This window comes from Gymnodraco acuticeps, unplaced genomic scaffold, assembly GCF_902827175.1.
Source record: "Gymnodraco acuticeps unplaced genomic scaffold, fGymAcu1.1, whole genome shotgun sequence".
Classification (NCBI taxonomy): domain Eukaryota; kingdom Metazoa; phylum Chordata; class Actinopteri; order Perciformes; family Bathydraconidae; genus Gymnodraco; species Gymnodraco acuticeps.
Window position 1 is genome coordinate 135,949 of NW_022990975.1, and position 22,785 is coordinate 158,733.

At 39.2% G+C, this 22,785-nt stretch overlaps 1 protein-coding gene across 1 annotated transcript; it reads right to left on the minus strand.

Annotated features, from left to right (window-relative positions):
- Nucleotides 1–950: 950 nt before the first annotated feature.
- gnb5b (guanine nucleotide binding protein (G protein), beta 5b) lies at nucleotides 951–22,557 on the minus strand. Its single transcript, XM_034235527.1, has 13 exons — nucleotides 22,473–22,557; nucleotides 21,247–21,397; nucleotides 14,525–14,636; nucleotides 11,865–12,001; nucleotides 11,725–11,766; nucleotides 10,315–10,391; nucleotides 9,119–9,251; nucleotides 5,843–5,986; nucleotides 5,148–5,239; nucleotides 4,289–4,337; nucleotides 3,292–3,388; nucleotides 2,633–2,799; nucleotides 951–1,425 (listed from the first exon to the last, which is right to left on the minus strand). Exons 2-13 carry the CDS (start codon nucleotides 21,370–21,372, stop codon nucleotides 1,414–1,416), a joined length of 1,188 nt encoding a protein of 395 aa, XP_034091418.1. The 5' UTR covers nucleotides 21,373–21,397; nucleotides 22,473–22,557; the 3' UTR covers nucleotides 951–1,413.
- Nucleotides 22,558–22,785: the final 228 nt, after the last annotated feature.

Sequence of the window (22,785 nt, forward strand, 5' to 3'; positions counted from 1 at the left end):
GCGTTACTGTGAAAAGTAACGTTTTAGTTACTTGAAAAAAGGTCTCCCATTAATGCCCTTATAGCCTTCATTTCAGTACTGTTATTGAATTGGAGAATAATACAATCTGTTGATCAACTTGACATGCATTATATGCAATCTGGATTGCATCGATATTAGCTGGCTTTCCATTTTTGTATATTCTTTCTCCAGGTAGTTGGACAAAGTTTTCCGTCCCATATGCCGTGTGCCGCCCGGACATGCTATCATGCTAACTAGCTCACTGAAAGCGGGTGACTCCACTGTAGCAATAGCCTGCATGTGTTCTACAACATACCGTGCAATGGCTTTATCGACTTTTCCCTGGCTAGCAGTCCCTCGGTTAAAATCCAGCCGCTGTTGCTTAGGTGGAGGTGGAGTGGCGTCGGCTGAGTCTCTGTGGTCTTAGCTACTAGCTTCGTCCCAGCATGTTGTTTTTGCATTTGTTTTAAGAGATTTGAATTACTGGTTTGGGCAGTAGATAAGATCATTGACCCGCCAAGACACAACTTACATTTAACAGAAACTTTCTTTTCTTTGTGCTCGACAAAAGTGAAATAGTGAGAATATCTCCAGGTGGAGAAACTAGACTTGAGCTCCGCCGCCGCCATGATAGTCTTGTTAGTAAACAACACAAACACGCCCACAGCGCGTCTCCGCATGTGACACAGGAAGTATCTAAGTACATTTACTCAAGTACTGTACTTAAGTACAGTTCTCATCTCTGTTCGCCTGGCTGTTGACTATATAAAAAAAACTAACGGAGTAACGCACCATGTAGTAACGGCAACTGCGTTACTGGATTTAAAAAGTAATGCGTTAGAGTACTAGTTACTGCAAGTAACGTGTTACTTGTAACGCGTTAGTCCCAACACTGATTATCAGTGAGGTTGCAAGAATTAAGTAGAAGAGAAAACAAAGGTACCAAAACATACTTAAAATCTTCTTTTATTTTTCACACAAGAAATGTATCTAAACTGTTGAAGTATATTGACAAGTAAGTGGCTGCTAAAAAACTTCCTTTGGATAATACAACCATTTATTTTGCAGAGTGCCACTGTAACTACAAAAATACAGTGTGTACACCTATTTCTGGACAATCATATTATAATATATTTTATTAAATGATTTATTATCTGCAGGTCTACATGGCAGAGCAGACACAATCTTTACACTATTTTAGCAATAAATATTAATTAATTATCAATCTGTCACCATAAATACCCATCCTACAGTTATGATGCAATGATATGTTCTCTTTCAGAAGAGATGTTTTAGATTTCTGTGCTTCTGTGTGTTTGTTACACCGAATGTTTATATGTACACTCTCCTGTATTAGTGTTGGCAGTCGTATAATGCTGGTTCTGTCGTCACTGGATCACTGTGACGTCAGCTCTAGGACCAAATCTGCAGGAGAGAAGAGTGACGAATCATTAGTTATTAGCTTAATGTTCCCTACGCTTTTTCAACAATATATCACAGGTCTCAGATAAATACAAAACATGTCTCTGAAGTGTTTGGCTCGAAAAACCAAACAGATTATTGTAGCATCCCATAAACCCCTCTGTTTCAGCCCTGTTTCAAAAGTGCTAATTCTGTAGCTTTAAATGCTAATGAGCTGCTGCTGGCCACGCCCCTCTGAGAAGTGGTTGGTTTAAAAAACACAATGGTGCTCTAGGAGGAGATTCAGTGGATAAGGTGGGGGGGGGGGGTGGATCAGGACAAAAAGAGAGAGAATCTTTCAACACAGGGGACACACATGTATTTATAAAAGAGATGGATTTTGCACAATAGGTGACCTTTAACACCTTTAAAATGCAACAACTTATTTTTCCAATAAAAAGCAAGTGTAAGAAAACACATGGTGTTAATATGAAGACATGGTCGGCCACACTTTGGCCACCAGATCTTGATTGACGTCTTTCAGTAACAGGTTAGTAGCCCAACATAACCTTTTGAACCATTTTAGAATTAAAATCATCCGATTTATATACTGGACTGGACAGTTATAATCCTCAAGAGATTTCACAGCAATTTTCAAATCACAATTATTATTGCCAGAATAATTTGTGACTTACTGCACATTTCCTCTACAAGGACTGCTCCTTGGTTCTTAGTTTTATTTGATTTATTTTAAGGTTTTTGCTATTTTGTCAAAGGTTTGTTGCTTGCTCTTTAATGTGAAACTTTGTAGGCGGCTGTCCTGGACAGACCCCCTTTGAAAAATGTATTTTGTATCTCAATGGGAAAAACTCCTGGTTAAAATACAAGTAAAATACCAAATAAATACACAAAAATAAAAAGCAGAAGTTATTTAAGATGCATTGGATTAGTTAGCTAGGATTATGGTATGTGGATTATTAACCTCATCATCATCCCTGATCTTACATTTTTTAACAGCATGATAAACCCAAACTGTGGTTTATCGAGACATCCCTAATCCCAACCCTTTTGTCAAATAACACCAGGTAACATTCATGTGTTAATTTAATTAAAGGAGCTCAACGTAACTTCCTATGTTGTAATGTGATGTGAACAAACTGGCAAAAACTGAAAATGAACAACAGACTAGTGAAGTGGTCAATTCATAATGATGCTTTCAAGGGCTGCTGACCCGTAAGGTGTTGTCCCAGGAGGCGGAGCAGAGCGCTGTGCCGTCGGGCGACACTCTCACTCTGCTGACGCGGTTCTCGTGGCCGAACAGGATGGAAGCACGAGTTCCCTTCAACACGTCCCACACATTGATGGTGTAGTCGTTATATCCAGCGAACAGCAGGCGACCTGTGGGCGTGAGGGGGCGAGGGAGAGAGATACATGACATGAAACAGGAAGTGGGACATTTGGAAAAAGGGGAAGTCGAGGCAGAAACCAGGTTTGTTAGGGAAGTTGTGTTATCGAGAACGCAATTTCCTTGAATTATTAAAATACCTTCATTTATTTAAAACACTGCATCAGGAATTATTCCCAAAACGTTCCCTTAAAGGTCCTCTATTTGACTGTTTTTCATCAATATATTATAGGTCTCAGATACACCAAACAGATCATTGCAGCATCCCATAATCCCCTCTGTTTCAGCCCTGTTTCAAAAGTGCTGATTCTCTGTCTGTTACTTTAGATGAAAATAAGGAGCCCCTCCCCACGCACATGTTGATGTAGAAAAGACAGGAAAAAGTGGATCTTGCATAATAGGTGACCTTTAAGATGCTTTATGAGTATTGCATACTCCACACTATCAATGGATGATTTAGTTTAAAGTCCTTCAGAAAACCTTACCACTCAGAGAGAAGTCCAGAGTAGAGGCTCCAAATATCACGCTGTCCTTCTGATAGACGGCCACCTCACGGTCAGCGCGCAGATCAAAGAAACGACACTGAGGGGCGAAAACACAGACAGGACACAAACAGTGATTTCACAGTGGACCTTTCAGTACACAGTACGTAGTATTAAAGAATTATAGCAAAAAGGTCAGTCTGGCATAGGATTATATGAAAATGTCCTGTCACAATTATCCTGGCCAAAATAATTGGGATTTACAATGTTTTCCAATCATCAAAATATATACGTTTAAAAACAAAACTAGTATTATTAATGGACCACAGATTGGACAGACCACTGTTTAGTGAACTTGAAAGGTGCCCTAGATAAATAAATTAAAATAGCCACATTGCGTGAGTCTGTTCTTTCTTTAAACTAGATCCTTATCATGATGTTGAGCTATTCTCAACAAATGAGAATATTTAAGATTAGGATGAGGAAGTTAACCACAATCAACTTTGTGACTCATTTTATCTCTATAAGAACAAACAATCCTATCCCATCCCTAGTCGAGATTACTTTTGAGCATGTCAGTACACGTTGTGGTATTGTATCTGTTTCTGTTGACAGGTGTTGTTCTGTTAGAGTACTAGGCTCCTGGTACTAGACTCCTGGTACTAGACTCCTGGTACTAGACTCCTGGTACTAGACTCCTGGTACTAGACTCCTGGTACTAGACTCCTGGTACTAGGATGGGTTAAAAGCAGAGCACAAATGTCACTGTGTGTGCTGTGTGTGACCATTAAAGAGGGTTTCATCCCTCCCAATTATATTCTATTAATAGGTTCACTGAGTTCCCTCCTTAATAAATCCTGATAAGAAACTGGTTCAGACACAATAAATCAATCGAATATCTACACATGCACTGAGGACGTCAATAACGACCTTGTGCGGGACACATATTGACACCTCACAACAAAGTGATAAACAGGTCGAACAGTTGGACGTGACTCACTGTGGCATCGTCTGAAGCCGAGGCAAAAGCGTCTCCACTCGGGTAATACCTGAACACACAGGGACGTAGAGTTAGAAATCATGCATCAGAAAGTATCAACAAATACGATTACTTCTTTATTACTAGTTTCCCGCTTACTCTTTAGTCACAGATTATTATAGAAACTGAATTTAGACCGACCGCTACGCAATCACACTATTTAGTTCTTGTCAAAGGTTAAAGGCGTCAACCCCCTTTCAATTTTTTATTAATTAACTTTTTCTTTCATTGTTAAAATCACAGTAAATAGTGTTTGAAAAATGTGTTTACTGCATGAAGAAGCCCTCTATATCAAAAATAATTTACACATCTTCATTAAGTGAGTAGCTCTGCTCAATAAACGGGATGAAAGCTGGTCTTACTCTTATATGGAGGAAGATCAAATCTCGCTAATTGAGAAAAAGGAAATTGTGAATGATGCTAATTTATTTTTGCAAAAATGCATCCATATCTTTTTCCAAAAAGTCAAACAACAGAAAAGCTAGATTTAAAAGTTATTTGGACCACATTCAATGTAGTTCTCATTTGTTTTAGTATTCAACCCAGTTAGTTTTCTTGAAAATGTAAAAACATGATTAAGTCAGGACACTACGGTCTCTCATTTAGTGAAAGACGAATAAATGAAAGGGCAGCAGAGCGCCTCAGATGTATCTATGACGTTGGGCACGTGTGCCCTCTTTCATTGTGCATCCTGATGAGCTATGGAGGAATGCAAGGTCTCAATATGTATTAGTAGTAGCAGTACAAACCATGTATGACATCTTTATCTCATGTTCCATTATTTTATATATATTTATTTTTATCAAGGAGCTGCACTCACTTCACACAGTTGATGTCCGATTCGTGGCTCTCAAAAGACTGAACGTTCTGTCCAGAGCGCATGTCCCAGATGTTGGACTTCCTATCAGAGCCCTGATAACAAACACACACACACACACACACACACACACACACACACACACACACACACACACACACACACACACACACACACACACACACACACACACACACACACACACACACAGTCATTAGAGGGGACAGATGGATAGATAATCTTTAACAGCATGTTTCCATGTGATCATGATCCTCCACCCACTTCACACCAGTACTTATGGTGAAGAGACACGTTTATTTTCTATTGGAAGGACATCCATCTCAAATGGTTTGATTTATGATGACAAACGTTATTGAAAAACCTAAGATATGAGATTGTATATGCAAAATGTTGGGAGTCCTATTTAAAAAATGGACCTAAGCTCAAACTGCTGGTATTCAAAGAGCATATGCTTGGTACAAATTATATCCAGGATATTGTAACCTGTAAGTTTCATGGGTTTTGCAGTAGGCTATTTTGAACCGTTTGAATTTTTGCTCATTGCTCTATTCTAAAAATCTAGTTTCTTTGACATATCAGTATCAAACTCTAAATAAGTATATACATGTAACAGATACAAGGTTTTGCAGCATTATATTATACCAAACAGGCCCATCCACACACTGTGTCTCTCTCACCCCAGAGACGAAGGTGTTTCCTGTCTCAGACGGAGCGAGGTCCAGGGACAGGACATCAGCTGTGTGACCGTGGAAGCTCTGCAGCAGCTGCCCGCTCTCCACATCCCACAGGGCACATGTGCCGTCACCGCTGGAGGTCAGGAGCTAACACACACACACACACACACACACACACACACACACACACACACACACACACACACACACACACACACACACACACACACACACACACACACACACACACACACACACACCCAACACCACACACACAGAAAAGCACCCACACACACAGAAAAGCACCCACACACACAGAAAAGCACCCACACACATGAATACAAGAGCATGGGCACGCCACACATGTTCAACATACAATTACAAAAAGAAAAATACACATAATGTATTATGTTGGAAACTCCACAAATGAAAGATAATTTCTGGATAAAAAAATACATGAATAATAATTAATTAATTAATTATTACATTCTTAAAAAAAGTATTGTTCATGCTCTGAAATAAAATACATTGCATTGGGGAGATGTAGTAGGATTTATCTTTGTAACAATCACCTACGTAGGTGGTTTGTTCTCTATCTGTATGACTTTGTGAAATAGCCAAAAATAAACTTGAAATCAAAATGAGGTTTAGTTTAGGTCATTTTGACCTCACTAGCGGGTTCAAAGGATCACACCAGCGTCATCAACATCCGCTCATGTGCCGTTACCGCTGGAGGTCAGGAGCTAACACACACACACACACACACACACACACACACACACACACACACACACACACACACACACACACACACACACGACAGAATCCAAAGGTCAGCTCCTCCTCACTAACAGAAACTGTCACTGTGCCTCGTGTATCCACACACAATGTCTAAATGTCAGCGCCTCCTCTGATGAAAACAGATTATGGGCACTTAGAGACACATGCAGACATCAGAGGTCCCTGCTGCTGCTGGATTAGAGACTCCTGCTGGATGACCTCAGGCACGCACCACCACACCACACACACACACACACACACACACACACACACACACACACACACACACACACACACACACACACACACACACACACACACACACACACACACACACACACACACACACACACACACACACACACACACCACATCCTGCCTGCACAGCGAGTGAGCTCCAGTTTCAACATGAATGCAATTATCAGTAAGCCACAATTACTGACACACACACAGATGGGAACCTCTCTGATATTATAGAGAGCCTTTGCATTGGTCTAATTCTGCCCACCACGACCTGCATGTTACCATATATTTAGTCCTTGCAGGGGGTTCAATAAATTACCCAATGATCCTACTGAACGTGTCAATATTGTTTTTTTATGAAAGACTCACATGATGCATACGATCTGTTTATCTGACTGAGTGTGCTCCATGTTGCTAGGTTGAACACAAAGATATCACTCAGGGATGCTAACACTTATTTTCATTTTCGACGAATCTGCTGAATATTTTCTCTATTTATTGATGCATGGCGATATCTTACATTGTTTTTGTAAGTCCAAAGCTACAATATAATCAATTTAATATGTTAAATCAAACAGGAAAGAAGGTTATCTCCATATTTGAGAGGTACAAAATTAGCATTTTCTGTCAATGTTACATTTTCTTCTGATTGGTCGACTAATTGTTGCGGCTCCATTTATAAAAACGCAAAACTGTATGCATTCATAACTCTCCTGTTTGCAGACTTGAAGGCTGCTGGAAAATGTAAGTATAGTGAACACAGTTCTTTGTGAGCCCTTCATATAGTCCACAGCCCTGATCTACTTTAATGGAAAGTGTAAGAGCTGTGGGCGTCACAGTGTGCATGCGGTGTGTTTTTGTGTGTGAGACGCACAATGACAGAGACACTCAGGAGGAACACATGCATGTGCGTGTCTGTGTGTTAAATGTTCTGCTCTCAGGCCACGGTACTCCACTCTTTCCTTGATAAAGGCCTCTTTCTCAGATAAAGACCACTCAGTGTCTAATAATACTCACAGAGAAGAGGACCCCCCCCCCACAGCCTCTTTCCTGCCCCCCCAGCCCTGGCACCCATCTCCATCTCCCCCTCCTCACTCGTTGTGCTCCACTATCTTGTTAACGGCCAGAGGGGAGTAAATGATTCAAGTCAAATATCCGGGCCGTTTCTTTCATGCTCTCCCTTGAGAATGTCCTTTCCTATCAGGGAGTACACGGCACAGCCAACAAAGAATACATTTGGACTCCAGAACCTTTAAATAGGAACTGTACAAAAAAATGACTCAACAGAATACTAATCCTTAAATACAGTGTAAATATATTATTCATAGTTTTAAAGATTTTTCTGATGGTATATATTATTATTGGATGACTCAAAGATAAGAATTGGGGAGGAAACAAATAACAAATGGCTCTAATGGTATGAAGTCTGCTTAGAGTGTGAGAGGTTGTCGGTTCAAATGACTTTACTGTGGTTTGTTTTCTGTTAGTTAAAGTTAGCAGTACAGTAAGGATGCTTTGGGTTTTAAGACGCTTGATATTAACGGTTTAACAGCTGCAAAAAGAGCATTCCAGGGCAAAACGTAGTAAATATAAAGAGTAGATTTACCAACCATATCTCTCAGATTCAAGTGCATTTTTGTTCTTCTTATAAATACAAAAAATAAACTATGCAGAATGTATTTAGAATCAAATGTTTCAGTTCCACTTGAAACCACTTAAAGGTCCCCTATTATACTGTTTCTCATCAATATATTATCGGTCTCAGATATATATACAAACAGGTCTCTGAAGTGTTTGGCTCCAAACACCAAACAGATCATTGCAGCATCCCATAATCCCCTCTGTTTCAGCCTTGTTTCAAAAGTGCTGATTCTCTGTCTGTTACTTTAGATGAAAATAAGGAGCCCCTCCCCACGCCCCTCTGAGAGACATTTGGTTAAAAAGAACACAATGGTGCTCTAGCAGGAGATTCAGGTGATAAGGTAACCATTAGCCAAAGAAACGTTATGACATCATAAAGTAAAAGTCAGCTCATTTTCAGACAGGTTTCTATATAATTGGATCAGGACAAAAAGAGAGAATCTTTTTTTCTGAATCTTTCTGAATCTCTTTAAACAGAGGGGACACATGTTGATGTATAAAAGACAGGAAAAAGTGGATTTTGTATAATAGGTGACCTTTAAAATACATTACAAAAGTTTAACCCACAAAATGGCCTTGTGCCCAGTTTCTCATAAGGCAGTGAAGAGGGGCTACCTGCATGTCAGAGCTGGTGAAGGTGCATCCTGAGACGTAGTTGGTGTGCATGGCGACAGACTTCTTTTTTGCATTCAAGTTCTCGTTTTTATCCAGCGACAGCGGGAACACCGAGCACTTGTTATCCAGTCCACTGTTAAAGGAGATAAAAACATTAGAGGTTAGATGAAAGGGCGTTCACTTTTTAGTTGAAATCTTAAAACAACACTTATTACACAGGTTTTTTTATGGTAATAATGGATATAGTCTTATTGATCTGAGATAGACATAGAAATCAGAGGTTACAAACAATAGGCGCTTTCACACCAAGTACTTTTCCCAGGAATAGTTCCCGAAACTTTTATTTCCTGGAGTAAATCGGAATAAGTCCCTGAGAGAGTCACTTCTTCTTCTACTGCTTTGGGTTTACTGGCAGGCCGCAAACAACTTCACGGCGTATACTGCCACCCGAAGTCCCCGGCCGGAAGTCCCCGGAATTGGGGACTGGCTTCAGTAGAAGCTGCTGGGAGTCCCAGCAGCTTCTACTGAAGACTTCCGAGTAAATCGCCAGAACGCCGACACCTCCTCATCTCCACCGCTCCCATGTTTTATTTTGTGTTGCCATAAGTTAGTCTCTCTCCGTTGGAGCGCTGGGCTAATGCTAATAATGCTAATGTGAGCAAATAAAATGGCGGCTTCACAAAAACTTGTCAGAGTTTTACGGGTCGTGGTTTGCAATCCGCCCAGCCAATCAGAAATTGGAACCCTTTTCTCCCCAGGAAGGTCAATGCTCTCTAGCAGGGACTAAAAAGGGGAGAAAAGGTTCGCAAAAAAGTTTAGTTCCAGATCTTTTTGGTGTGAACTATCGGAACTATCGGAACTATTCCTGGGAAAAGTACTCCGGTGTGAAAGCGCCTAATCCTTTCATTAGGTGTCTGATTAAGTACAGTAAACAAAACATATTCCCAGTATAGGATATATTCATTGATGCTGAGCAACAACAGTAGCAGTCACCAGAAATTGTAAAATGAGGTTATATTATACAACACATTAGTGTGAAGTCATTGAACGGGCAACCAGGGTCATGTCAACATATCCAGAATATATATAATTCCACGTTCATATAAATAACTTTGTATTAAAACAATACAGATATATATTTTTTCTCAACAGTTTATTAAATGTAGACAATAAAAAGAGAAGTTTTCTGTACTCACCCACATGCCACAGCACAACCAGAGGGGGCATACGCACACGCCATTACCCATGTACACGGCAGGTTCAGACCGTGTTCCTGTAACACACACACACACACACACACACACACACACACACACACACACACACACACACACACACACACACACACACACACACACACACACACACACACACAATTGAGAATATTTTACTGTCTGCAAAATTAAAAACATGATTATCAACTTATTGGAAAGATTTATGGACATGACCTCAATCAGTTTGAGATTAATTGCTCTTCGAAAGTGTGTGCTTACATCCTTTTGCTGTAATATTATCATCACATTAATGGCAATAACTGCTCTTAAAATGAAACTAACATAATTTATCACAACTTTCTCTGGGACAGGCCTACTGTGTGGTATTTATTTATTTATTGATAATAAGATATATATATACTTGAATATCAATTGTTGTGTACATACACACAACTGCAGTAAAATTGTGATAAAGGAATTATGTTTAGTGTGTTTATGTCTACTCCATGAAAAAGCATGCTGGTCAAACCAGGGGAATCCTGGCTGACATTTAAGTTCTCTCTCTCTCACTCACTCGCTCGCACGCACGCACGCACGCACGCACGCACGCACGCACGCACGCACGCACGCACGCACGCACGCACGCACGCACGCACGCACGCACGCACGCACGCACGCACGCACGCACGCACGCACGCACGCACGCACGCACGCACACACACACACACACACACACACACACACACACACACACACACACACACACACACACACACACACACACACACACACACACACACACACACACTACAGGGGACAGTTGGATAGATAATCTTTAAAAGCATTTTTCCATGTGATCATGTTGCTCCCGCTCTCTCAGAGTAGCATGATCCTCCACACTTCACACCAGTACTTATGGTGAAGAGACACGTTTATTTTCTATTGGAAGGACATCCATCTCAAACGTTTTGAATTATGAAGACACACATTATTGAAAAACCTAAGACTAAGAAGATTGTATATGGAAAATGTTGGAAGTCCTATTTAAAAAATCGACCTAAGCTCAAACTGCTGGTTATTCAAAGAGCATATGATTGGTACAAATTAGATCCAAGTTTTGTAGACTTTGTCAAATTACTTTATTGTAACCTATAAGTTTCATGGGTATTGCAGTAGGCTATTTTGTACCTTTTGAAATATCAAATGGACATAACATTTTAACAAGGTTGGTAGTATCAGTAAATCATTCAATATTGCAAAAAAAAGCTTTTAATAATTTTTTTAAGAAAAAACTTGAGCTTTTGATATTTAGCTGTTTAATTAATATAAGTTATTATACAAATGAATTCCCACACCCATCCACACAAAAGCACCACACAGACGTCTACTCACCTTATTCAGAGTGAATGCATCCCAGACAATCACTTTGCCATCCTAGATAAGAGAAGAAAATCCATTTAAAAACATTTTTAAAAGTCTTACAGCCTAAAATGAACATGTGTGTGTGTGTGTGCAGGGGTGCGTGTGTTTGCCTGTGAAGAGCTGACTATCCGACGTTTGTCTTTGCACCAGTCCATGCACAGCACCTTGTTCCCGTGACCCTTCAGCACACGTCTGGTCTTTATGGCGAGAGCGCCCAGCACCTCCACCTTCTCTGCCACCTGGTTCACTGAAGAAACAGAGCTATGTATATACTCGCATTTTAGACTCTGTTACTAACTGTATATCTGTAGACTTGGTATGTCTTAAATGTCCGGTTAGGATGTATTAGAACGAAATCTAAAATGAAAATTGTAAATAAGCAATCTGTATGTAAAAAACCACCTGTATGTAAATTGTAAATTAGCCATCTGTATGTCTTATATGTCTTAAATGACATGATGAATTAGAAATGGGGGACCCTGATGTAAACAAGACGAAAGTCTTTCTCTGGTCTGCATCCCCTTAACAATTGTATGTTTTGAGCTGTACTGTACTGTACCCAATATACAAGCTGTTAATAAACTTTTCAATCAATCAATCAAAGCTTCATTCAATACCTGACTATAATACACATACAGAAATATCATCAGTAAACTCAAAGTGTCTGTCTGTGTTAAACAGAGGAGGGAAGTGTTGGGGAATAATTTGCCCTGCATGTCCTCCTTCGCCCTCTGACGCAGCTGACCAGCCTTGAGGAGGGGCTGCCCTAGCATATTGTTGATGTTGCCAGTTGATGACCGGGCAACTCTCTGTCAGAGATAGTTATTGTTGTGGGACACCTGGAACACATCCTTCTCGGGGTTCCCGAGCCATAAGCGACAACAAATGTGATTCAGTGTCCTCAGCTGTTTAGTATTGAAGAATGTTGATTATTACACTCTGAACTAGTTAAAACACCAAAGAATTCTTCAGAATTGATTGTGGCATCTCAAACGTGTGGTCAACTCGTGGCCCGTGACATGTCTTGTGAATTCTCAGTCAGTGTTTGCCATCAAAGCTCCAGCTCTCCTTGTGTCTCTCTGAGTCCTGACTCCAATTGCTTCAGAAGTTTCCCCCACAGGAAGTAGTGGAGTACAAATACTTCGTTACTGTACTTAAGTCCGTTTTTCTGGTATCGGTACTTTACTCCACTACTTATTTTTCTGACCACTTTTTACTTTTACTTCTTACATTTTGAACTCAAATACCTGTACTTTCTACTTCTTACATTTTCCAAACAGGCTCGTTCCTTTAGTTTGAATGTGTGTTTGGTGGCGTGATCATTATTATTTAGAGTCATTGCGTGCCTATTGATTTGAACACGATCTGTGTATCCATCATTTCCTGGTCTTCTCTGAAGAAGAGGGACCAATTAAAACTTTGTCATGTTGCCGTTGTTCAGCATGGAAACATTCATTAGCTAATAATGACATTATTGTTCTGTTAATATAAAGGGAGGTCAGGTACTCTTTAAAACAGCTGCTAGTTATGGGTACTTTTTAATTAAGTACATTTCAAAGCCTCTTTACTTTCACTTGAGTAAAGAAGTTTACCAGAGTATTTTTAAACACGAGTATCTGTACTTCTACTTGAGTAAAGGATGTGTGTACTTTTGCCTTCTCTGGTGTTAAATCATTTTATAAGATGTTACATTTATAGTAAAGATGTTTGAACGTGTTAGCAGCATATAATGTCTCTGCATACAGTAGAAGCTAATTTTAACTATTTTCTAAACAGCAGGCAGGCTAATCTTTGATCTTTCAAAGGTTTTGTGTGTAAAGTAGTTGTTCTGAAGTTCAAAGTTAAATATATGCTTTTTAGCCGCTGTTTTTATTAATCACTTTCAGTTGCTTTTATTTAACTATACATACTATTTGTAAGTGTTTGATTTACCCATCTTCACATTTATAGTGGTTTTTGTTTTAAACATGTATTCTATGTCGATCTTAATTTACTGTATTGCTTAGCGATGTAAACAAAACACAAGGCTCCATGATAGAAATAATCAAAATCTTACTAAAAATAACAGCAATATCATCAGCAAACTCAAAGTATGACTGCTAAATGGTGTCTTCATCATTTTATAAGATGATATAGTAGAGATGTTTACACGTGTTAGCAGCATTTAATGTATCTGCGTAGAAGCTTATTTGACCTACGTTAAATACTGCCAGGCCGGCTTCTGATAGCAAATAAAGATAGAAACACTTATTCTAAGGAGTATATGGAGACCTTCTGTTCCTGCTTCAGTATTACATGTGCACATGCTGCAAATATGGGTACTGATTTTAATATTATTATCTGTTTAAACCTATTTTTATGTTATTTCTAAGTGTTTTATTTTCCATCCTGGCTTTCTATTCATGTTTTAATTAATACATTTATATCCTATGATGTCCATTTTACTTTATTGTTTAGCATTTCTTGCACGTAAAAAGCTATACAAATACATATTATAATGACTAAAAATAGCCTATACTTCCAAATCTTGCAGAAGCATTTAACAGTTCTTAAGTTATTATATTTAGTTAAACATCCAACCACGATTGTGCACAATCTCATCCTCATCACTAAACCGACACAAAAAGGCTATACTTTTATAATAAGAGCATGCCGTTAGCTTTGTATGTAAACAAAACCTAATGCTAGGCCTACATGTTAAAACGAAGAGTTAGGCGGTTTTAGATGCAGTGTACAGCAGGAGTAAAGGTAGTATTTATCGGGCACTCACACTCGATGTCGCTGAGCTTCCCCCGCTCCTCCTCGAGCTTCTTCTTCAGAGTCTCGCTCTCCTTCTTCAGGCTCGCGACCGACTCTCCCGCCGTGAGCCCCGCGCAGGCCATCTTTGAGAGAAACAACACACACTGTTAGAGGGAGACGACCAGGGAGACGAAGGGTGGAGAAACTCTGCAGAAACAGCCAAATGTGACGAATGCTGTTTAAGGGATTTGGACAGATTTGCCTAGAGACAGTGATGCTGCGCCGGCCGCGCGTGTCACTCTGACAGCTCGCGCTCTGTTACAGTCTCCCCCCTCCTCCTCCATCCTCCATCCTCCACATTCAGATACATTAACAGGCACCACACGCATTTGGAGACACTGCTGCAGCATTGGTCTTCCACATTATCCCCAAATTAAATCATTTAAAAAACAATGGATCGTTTTTCTGACCATTGAGCATTATATAGCCTTTTTTAAATATATTTTTTTTAAGTCTTACACCACTGCTGTGTTTCGTAAATTGTAGCAATTGTACTAATTGTGTGTGAACCAATCTTTAGTTATATACAGGGACGTGCACAGGTACGGGCTAATGTTGCCCGGGCGACGGCCCTTTTGCCATTTTTGCCTGACCGATAATAAATTATCATTACACCTGGGTAAAACAGAGTCCATTCTCTTCGGTTCGAAACATAATCTCAGCAAATCCGACGACTTCTCAGTTGCAGTGGGTGACATTATTGTCACAAGTAAGAAGGAAATTACATACCTAGGATCTATTCTTGAGGCAAACCTCTCCTGTGATAAAATGGCATCCGTAATAAAAAAAGTCAATCAAAGAACTAGATTCCTATACCGGATCTCCTCTCTGGTAAACAAAAACACCCTGAAAACTCTGGCAGGAGCACTCATTCAAGGGTACTATGACTATGCTTGCACGTCATGGTACCATAGCACCTCCAAGGCGCTAAAAATAAAACTTCAAACATCGCAAAATAAACTTGTCAGACTACTGCTTGACCTTTCATCTAGAACCCACCTCACCTCTGCCCACTTTGACAACCTAGGATGGCTTAGAGTAGACGACAGAGTACAGCTACTTGCAATGGGCCTGGTCTACAAGATCCACTACACCTCTATGGTACCCATGTACATGTCAAAATTCTTCCCAAAGGTCAAGGAATACCATGATCATAACACCAGAGGGAGCTCCACAAATCATGGGAAACCCAGATTTGGCACAAAAAAGGGGGAATACACGTTTCGCAATTATGCCACATCAAGGTGGAACGCTCTTCCCACAACTGTAAAGGAAAGTAAAACTATACTTACCTTCAAAACCTCTCTTAAAGAGCACCTTCGGGAGAGAGCATTGCAAAACTGGCCCCGGTAATGGTACAAATCTCAACCTGTCGTTCAATGGACAGCTTCCCCCCCCCCATCTATGTATATACTCGCATTTTAGACTCTGTTACTAACTGTATATCTGTAGACTTGGTATGTCTTAAATGTACGGTTAGGATGTATTAGAACGAAATCTAAAATGAAAATTGTAAACAAGCAATCTGTATGTAAAAAACCCACCTGTATGTAAATTGTAAATAAGCCATCTGTATGTCAAATATGTCTTATATGTCTTAAATGATATGATGAATTGGAAATGGGGGACCCTGATGTAAACAAGACGAAAGTCTTTCTCTGGTCTGCATCCCCTTAACAATTGTATGTTTTGAGCTGTACTATACTGTACCCAATATACAAGCTGTTAATAAACTTTTCAATCAATCAATCAATCAATCAATCACCTGCCCCTCTGGAGAGAGCCAGAGTTTTTTTGTTTTCTATTGTGGCTGAATCAACATGATAAGCCCACAATTAGTATTGTAGCGTATCGCTGCGGGAAACACACCTTGTCCGCGCTGTCATCTGCCCCCAGTCACGTGACTTTGTTTACAATCTGACAGCTGGAAGCAAAGGAAAGCCCTCCGAGTCCAAACTCATATGGCTATGGTGCAGTGGCGAACCGTGGTCATCACAACTGGACCTTCTGTAGACACACACACACACCCCCCTCCTCCTCCTCCGCGGCATTATAATGTCCGTCTTTTCACTGAATTGTCGTCTTGGAAAGGGTACTCACAACAATTCCGCAACAACTTCATCTTCACCTGTTGCACTTGTCATTTCAACGTTAAAAACAATAAAACGGCATGAATTGCTTCGTCGCATTCATCTAGATTAGTGCTTCTCAAAGTGTGGTCCGCGGACCACTGGTGGTCCGTGAGCGCCCCCTAGTGGTCCGTGAGTATATTGGTAACATTTCACATTTGAAATTAATTAAGTAATTTAAGTTTTTCGCACTCTCGCGGAAATATCTCCGCAATGGAGCAAGCTTAAGTTTCACTTTCAATTGCATGATATAGCCCAGATAAACACCTTCATCACACATGTTGCCACTTGTTGGTACCATTTTCAGGCGATTTTTAAAAAACGATATGTTTTTGGATATTTGTGGAGTTAGGTGGTCCTCGAGTGTTTTTTTATTGGTTAAGTGGTCCTTGGTATGAAAAAGTTTGAGAAACACTGATCTAGATCCTCTGTCTCGATCCAGTTAACTAGCGGGCCTGCTATGGGATTAGTTTGGTATCATAAAGATAAAGCAACACTTTTTCAGAATAAAGCAAAACTATGAGTTTAAAAGAAAAAAAAATTGAGTCAAGCAAAATAAAATAAATTTAAAACTATAAGTTGCAAACAAATCATTTGTGTAATCATGTAAACTATAAGTCTTTTTTCTTTGTTTTAACATAGGTTTTTGTTTGCAGTTCTTGTTTCTTCTTTCTCAATGATCAGACTTTTGCTCTTGCTGCAGCTCTCTCTTTTGCGCTCCCTCATTTTTTTTTGAGATTCTGACACAAACCTCCCAGGTGGGCGGGACTTTCAGCGGTGCGTCCCCATTGGCTACTCAGTTTTTGAGTGACAGCCCAGTCCTCCAGCGATTGTACAGTGCAGGCAGCTGCGGTGCGGTAGCTAGCTGAGCGTGGACAGAAGACCCCCAGAAGAACCAGCATTTCAATTATTATAATACTTCAAGTGAAAATATATGTAAGTATTGATCATTTGTGTTGTTTGTGCTGTACTATACGGTCTGTTTCTTTATTGTGTTAAGTGAGAAGTAAAGCTGTGCTATGAAAGTTAGCTTGTACTACCTTTAGATCCATAACAATGCAAGCTAAGTAGCCTAACAGTTAGCTACATAGCTAGCAGTGAGTGAGCGTTCAAACACCGGCGCACACACTCAAACAGACTCGTGTGCCTGACTCTACCAACAGGTTTTCATGATTCTGTTTAGATATGCAAGTATAAGCCATGATAGCTTATTTTATTTACACGCTAATTTGATATGAAAATCAATGGAGGCTGAGTTAACTTTGTAGGAAAACCTACCGTCCATGAGCTGTGTTTTATTTGTTAACTTCATATTTTTCATTTCCTAAAACATTTATTTTCCTCTCATATTAACAGTGTGGATCATTGAGACAGCGTGGTGTCCAGAGTCTTATCCCGTGTTCCCACTTCCTCTGAGGGGACAGCACGGAGGGGGGGCATGAAGAAAGAACTGCACCAGCTTCATCCACGCTGGCGTTACTGTTATCACTGGCTCAGTGTCATTTCATTTGACCAAATGTCTTTACATATACATTTAATAGATTTTATTATTATCCACCTTTTTGTTTTATGCCCTTTTATTTAAAACATTCTTTGAGACTTCATCTTCTGGTTCAAATTTCAATAAATGTAATTTGTATAATCACTCTTTTGTCTTTATTCTACATGAAAATGTTAGAGATTCCATTCAAATCTGTTGATTATTCAGATCTTCCTCAGGCTAGGAATAGTATGTCGAATTTGTAATGCTAAATGTATATAATTTTCTCACAGGATATAGAATGAAACAACACCGGTTTTATCCATTGTGTATGAATGCTTCAGCTCTAAAGCAGTCTTTAATTGTTTGTCCTAAACATAGCAATATATGCTTTTGAAATGCAACATGTCTTTAAAAAATAATAGTATACCGTTTATATTGTGTATCACCTTTAGCTTAAAAATACATAGATGTGTTTTTTAATCTATAAAATAAATAGACAGCAGCAGTGTGTTCAGGTATTAAAATATTTAAAGTTGGAATAAAGTATGAACTACACATCACAAGTATAATGCACTGCAATCCATAAGATAAGTCCGATATGTTCATGAAAACCCCCCAGGAGACACCGACACTAACGTGGCCGAGTGGACTCCGGAGTTTTCTGCATGAGTTGCACTGTATGATCTGTGGTGTAGTGGGCTGTCACTTAAAAGCTGAGTAGCCAATGGGGACGCACCCCTGAAAGTCCCGCCCACCTGGGATGTTTGTGTCAAAATCTCAAACAAAAAATGAGGGAGCGCAAACGAGTGAGCTGCAGCGAGAGCAAAAGTCTGATCATTGAGAAAGAAGAAACAAGAACTGCAAACAAAAATCTATGTTAAAACAAAGAAAAAATACTTATAGTTTACATGATTACACAAATGATTTGTTTGCAACTTATAGTTTTATTTTTTTAATTAATTTTATTTTGCTTGACTTAGTTTTGTTTTCTTTTAAACTCATAGTTTTGTTTTATTCTGAGAAAGTGTTGCTTTATCTTTATGATACAAAACTAATCCCATAGCCTTCTAGAGTACCCTGGAACCGAGGGAAACTCTGAAAGAATACGCCCATTGGCTACAAATCAATATCTGATTGGTTGATCAAACTGTCAGTCCAAAGGTACGCTCTCATTCAGTGCAACGGCCAGGGCATTCTATCAAGGATGTAGAATACCTTGTTGAAGGATGTTCTACCCAGAGACCCAGAACAAGATCTGATTGGTTGCTTTCTTTTCTAACACAAACCCACTGAAATGCGTATAGCGCATGGTCCGAGAAGGACAAACAAATCAACGTAACACTGTGATATTACAGATCAACAACACGGATACCATTCTCATTTATTCATTTCATATACATTTTATTTATATAATTAAATCAATTTTTTGTTTGTTTTATCTGAGTGTTCCAGGGTATTCTCTGAATACCTTGAAGGCCCTGACGGTTCGCCACTGCGGTGATCACACCAAATGTCTGCCCTGGCTCCTGCCCGTTATAGGGGACAAACCAGGGGACTTTACTTCCTCTTGACACCGTCGGTTACTTACAAAAAAAACACCTAAATATACTTGTTATTGTGCTTCTGTCTTTCTGTGTCTTTTACTCTGCTCCGTAAACTCCCTCACCCTCGCTCTCTGTTCTTGATCGCCCTCTCACGGAGAACACTTCACTGTCCCGCTTTATTGTAAGATTTCTGCCATGCACTTTAGCTTGACCATCTCTGTTATTAAGTTATGGAATTCTAAATAAACAAGTAATTAGATACCTTACCGTTATTACGCTCATAAAGAATGATAAGAATAATGCGTATTGAACTGGTTTAATTAATTAGTGAGTTTATTTAAGGTAATTATAGAAGCCCTATGTTATCAGTAGCCTATGTCTGCACAGCAGTAACAACAGTAAAACTACATTAAAACAGAATTGTCCCCATTGTTTCTTTAATAGTTACTAACATTAGATATTTTAATGAGATATGGACCGCAAATAACGAATTTAGCAGTTGGACATAAAAGTCAACTGAGTGTCACTAGAAATGACAGTGTTGTGTTTTTATTTTATGAGTTTATGTTAGAATTTTCAAAAGGCCCTTTTTCCAGTTTAGAGCAATAGCCCCTCCAAATGTCTGTGCACGTCCCTGGTTATATACATGTCAAAAAAGTTGTTATACTGTGCCACATTAATATTGACAAGCATATCAAACAAATACATTGTGATTATTATAATTTAAAACAGAGATTACATTTTTGCTCACTAATGAAATTGCATAATTATCAAGTTGCCCTTTTCTGCAGGGTAAGGATTTCAACTGTAGCATTTTGTGTGAAATTAAAATAATCAATGCATTGATACAAACAAATAGGTCCTTTATATTTATATTTGATTGACAATAATGTCAAAGGGATTATTATTTAAGTCAATCTAAAATACCTTTGACAGAGAACACATTGTCTGCATTTGTAGATTTCAAGTTTATCTTCAAATGATGAGCTATTTTAATCAAAATGATTATGTAACTTGTTATTTTTCTACGGCTATTCCACACTTCAATCAATTTTTTTTAAGGTAGCACCCAGTAAGTTGTTGACAAAAACACAGATCATGAGGGGGTTGAATAGCATGAATCTCTCTCTTCAAGGACCCCATGACTTCCTGTGTGACTGTGTTTGAGTGTGGGTGTGTTGAAGCTAAAACAGCTGCATGTCAAAAGGTGCTGCTGAGTGTCAGTGCAAAGTGTTAGTGTGATCCTCATCAAGTAAAGATACCCTTCAAGTGTAGAAGCTTTGCAACTGCATGCCTTACATATTGCTGTTATACCATTATATATGTTCATATATAAACTTAAAAGCACAATGCAGGTATTTTAGGGACAAAGGGTTGGGTTAGGGATTGAATCTGTTTTACCCACTTTTCAGTAAATAAATATCTTCTTATAATTACATCCACACTAACGTACACAAAGCAGTGTTAGAGACACTGCAGACATTGGTTCAATCTGCAATGAATTGGCAGCTGATGAGAAACCTAAAGGAACACGTACCACTTCCACGCAGAAGGAGCAGTAGTTGATGGCCTCGGCCTTAATGTAGATGTTCATGAGAGGACTGGCTTTCTCGCAGCACTCGCAGGGGCCAAAGGTGGCCGCCACGAATGTCTGGTCACACATGGCTGCAGATGATCAACAACACACCCTGTAGAAAACACACACACGCACACACCCACAAAAACAGAGTATCATTTAATCTGCTAGCAGGTAGTTTATCTGGTCTATTCAGGCTCTTGAATTCAGTACCCTGCAGTGACCACTTTGTGTGTTTGTGTGTGTGTGTGCGCGTGTGTGTGTGCATGTGTGTGTGCATGTGTGTGTGTTTGTTATGAGATAAGAAGTTGGTAATCTACTCGGTCTGATCCCTCTGAGCTCCAGAGGAAAGTAGTGCAGCACAGCTATTCTGGGAACTGCACACGTCCAGTTCACTCTTAAAAGTATAACAGAGTCTAAAACCAAATTCCAAACTAAAATGATGTTTCACTTGACAAATGTACATGCACCGTACCATTAATTGGAGCTGTAACTTGTTTTCTAATTGTAATTTCCCCAAATATAAAGCAATATTAGCAATTTGAACTCAAACTTCTCAATGACTCTTGATATCAATGCTTACAACTAAATTCAACCTTTAGGGTCACCTTAAATAAACACTATTTGACCTTTCTTCTATGTTAATTGATTAGTTTGTGGTCTTGTTCAATGGTGATGTCTTTAAATTACTTGTCTCTTTTCCCCTCCAAAAACCCAAAGATGATCAGTTTAATGTGATATATAACATAAGCTGAAAAAAAAATGTCCTGCCATTTCTGCACACAAAATGACTTTAGTACGTCTTTTGTTTGTTTTTGTTTTTTTGATGGCACCTTAAAAAAAGGAGTAGCTCTATTCATCTCATTGTACCTATATAATGACAATAAAGGACTCTATTCTAGCCTATTCTATTTAATGAGTACTCAATTATAAAATGTTTATTATTTCTACATCTCCGAACATAAGTGACAGTTGACAGGCTGTTATTGAGGTAATCGTCATATTGTTTTTGTACACAATATACAGAAAATACGTTAGCAAAAATATGCCAAACTCATTCAGGCAGTTCTATCAGAAGATTACAACTCGACTGCACAGCAGATTACATCACGTCAATCCAAATGTAAACACAACACACACCAACATTATTTCCACAAAAAGCAGCCATATCAAAGATAACATCTTACCTTACAAGAGAATGTGTTCCTCTTCTGTGCAGTAGGTATTTGTCCGTGGAGAACTAAGTTGAGTTTCCAGTGACGAGGATTGTCAGAAAGCATAAGCTTCTTAGTTTAGTGTTTAAGCTGCGACTGTGCAGCATTACCTGCGACGCCCGCAAAGTTACATTTACAGCCTAATCCTGTACAGATTATACATTTAATTGAAAAAACAAACAATTTTAAACTGGTTGATGTTACATTGCACAATGCATCACTTCCTTTTTTGTAATACAAACTAGAAATGAATGACTTTGTGAAATCTGAAATAAATGTGGATATT

What these genes read in the sequence shown, in the direction of transcription:
- gnb5b (XM_034235527.1), bottom strand. Translation starts at nt 21,372, where the DNA reads ATGTGTGACCAGACATTCGTGGCGGCCACCTTTGGCCCCTGCGAGTGC. An exon ending in GGTTGTGCTGTGGCATGTGG is followed by an intron (nt 9,252 to 10,314) that starts GTGAGTACAGAA and finishes CTCCTTTAACAG; the next exon opens with TGGACTGGATAACAAGTGCT. An exon ending in TCACCAGCTCTGACATGCAG is followed by an intron (nt 5,987 to 9,118) that starts GTAGCCCCTCTT and finishes TGTGTGTGTTAG; the next exon opens with CTCCTGACCTCCAGCGGTGA.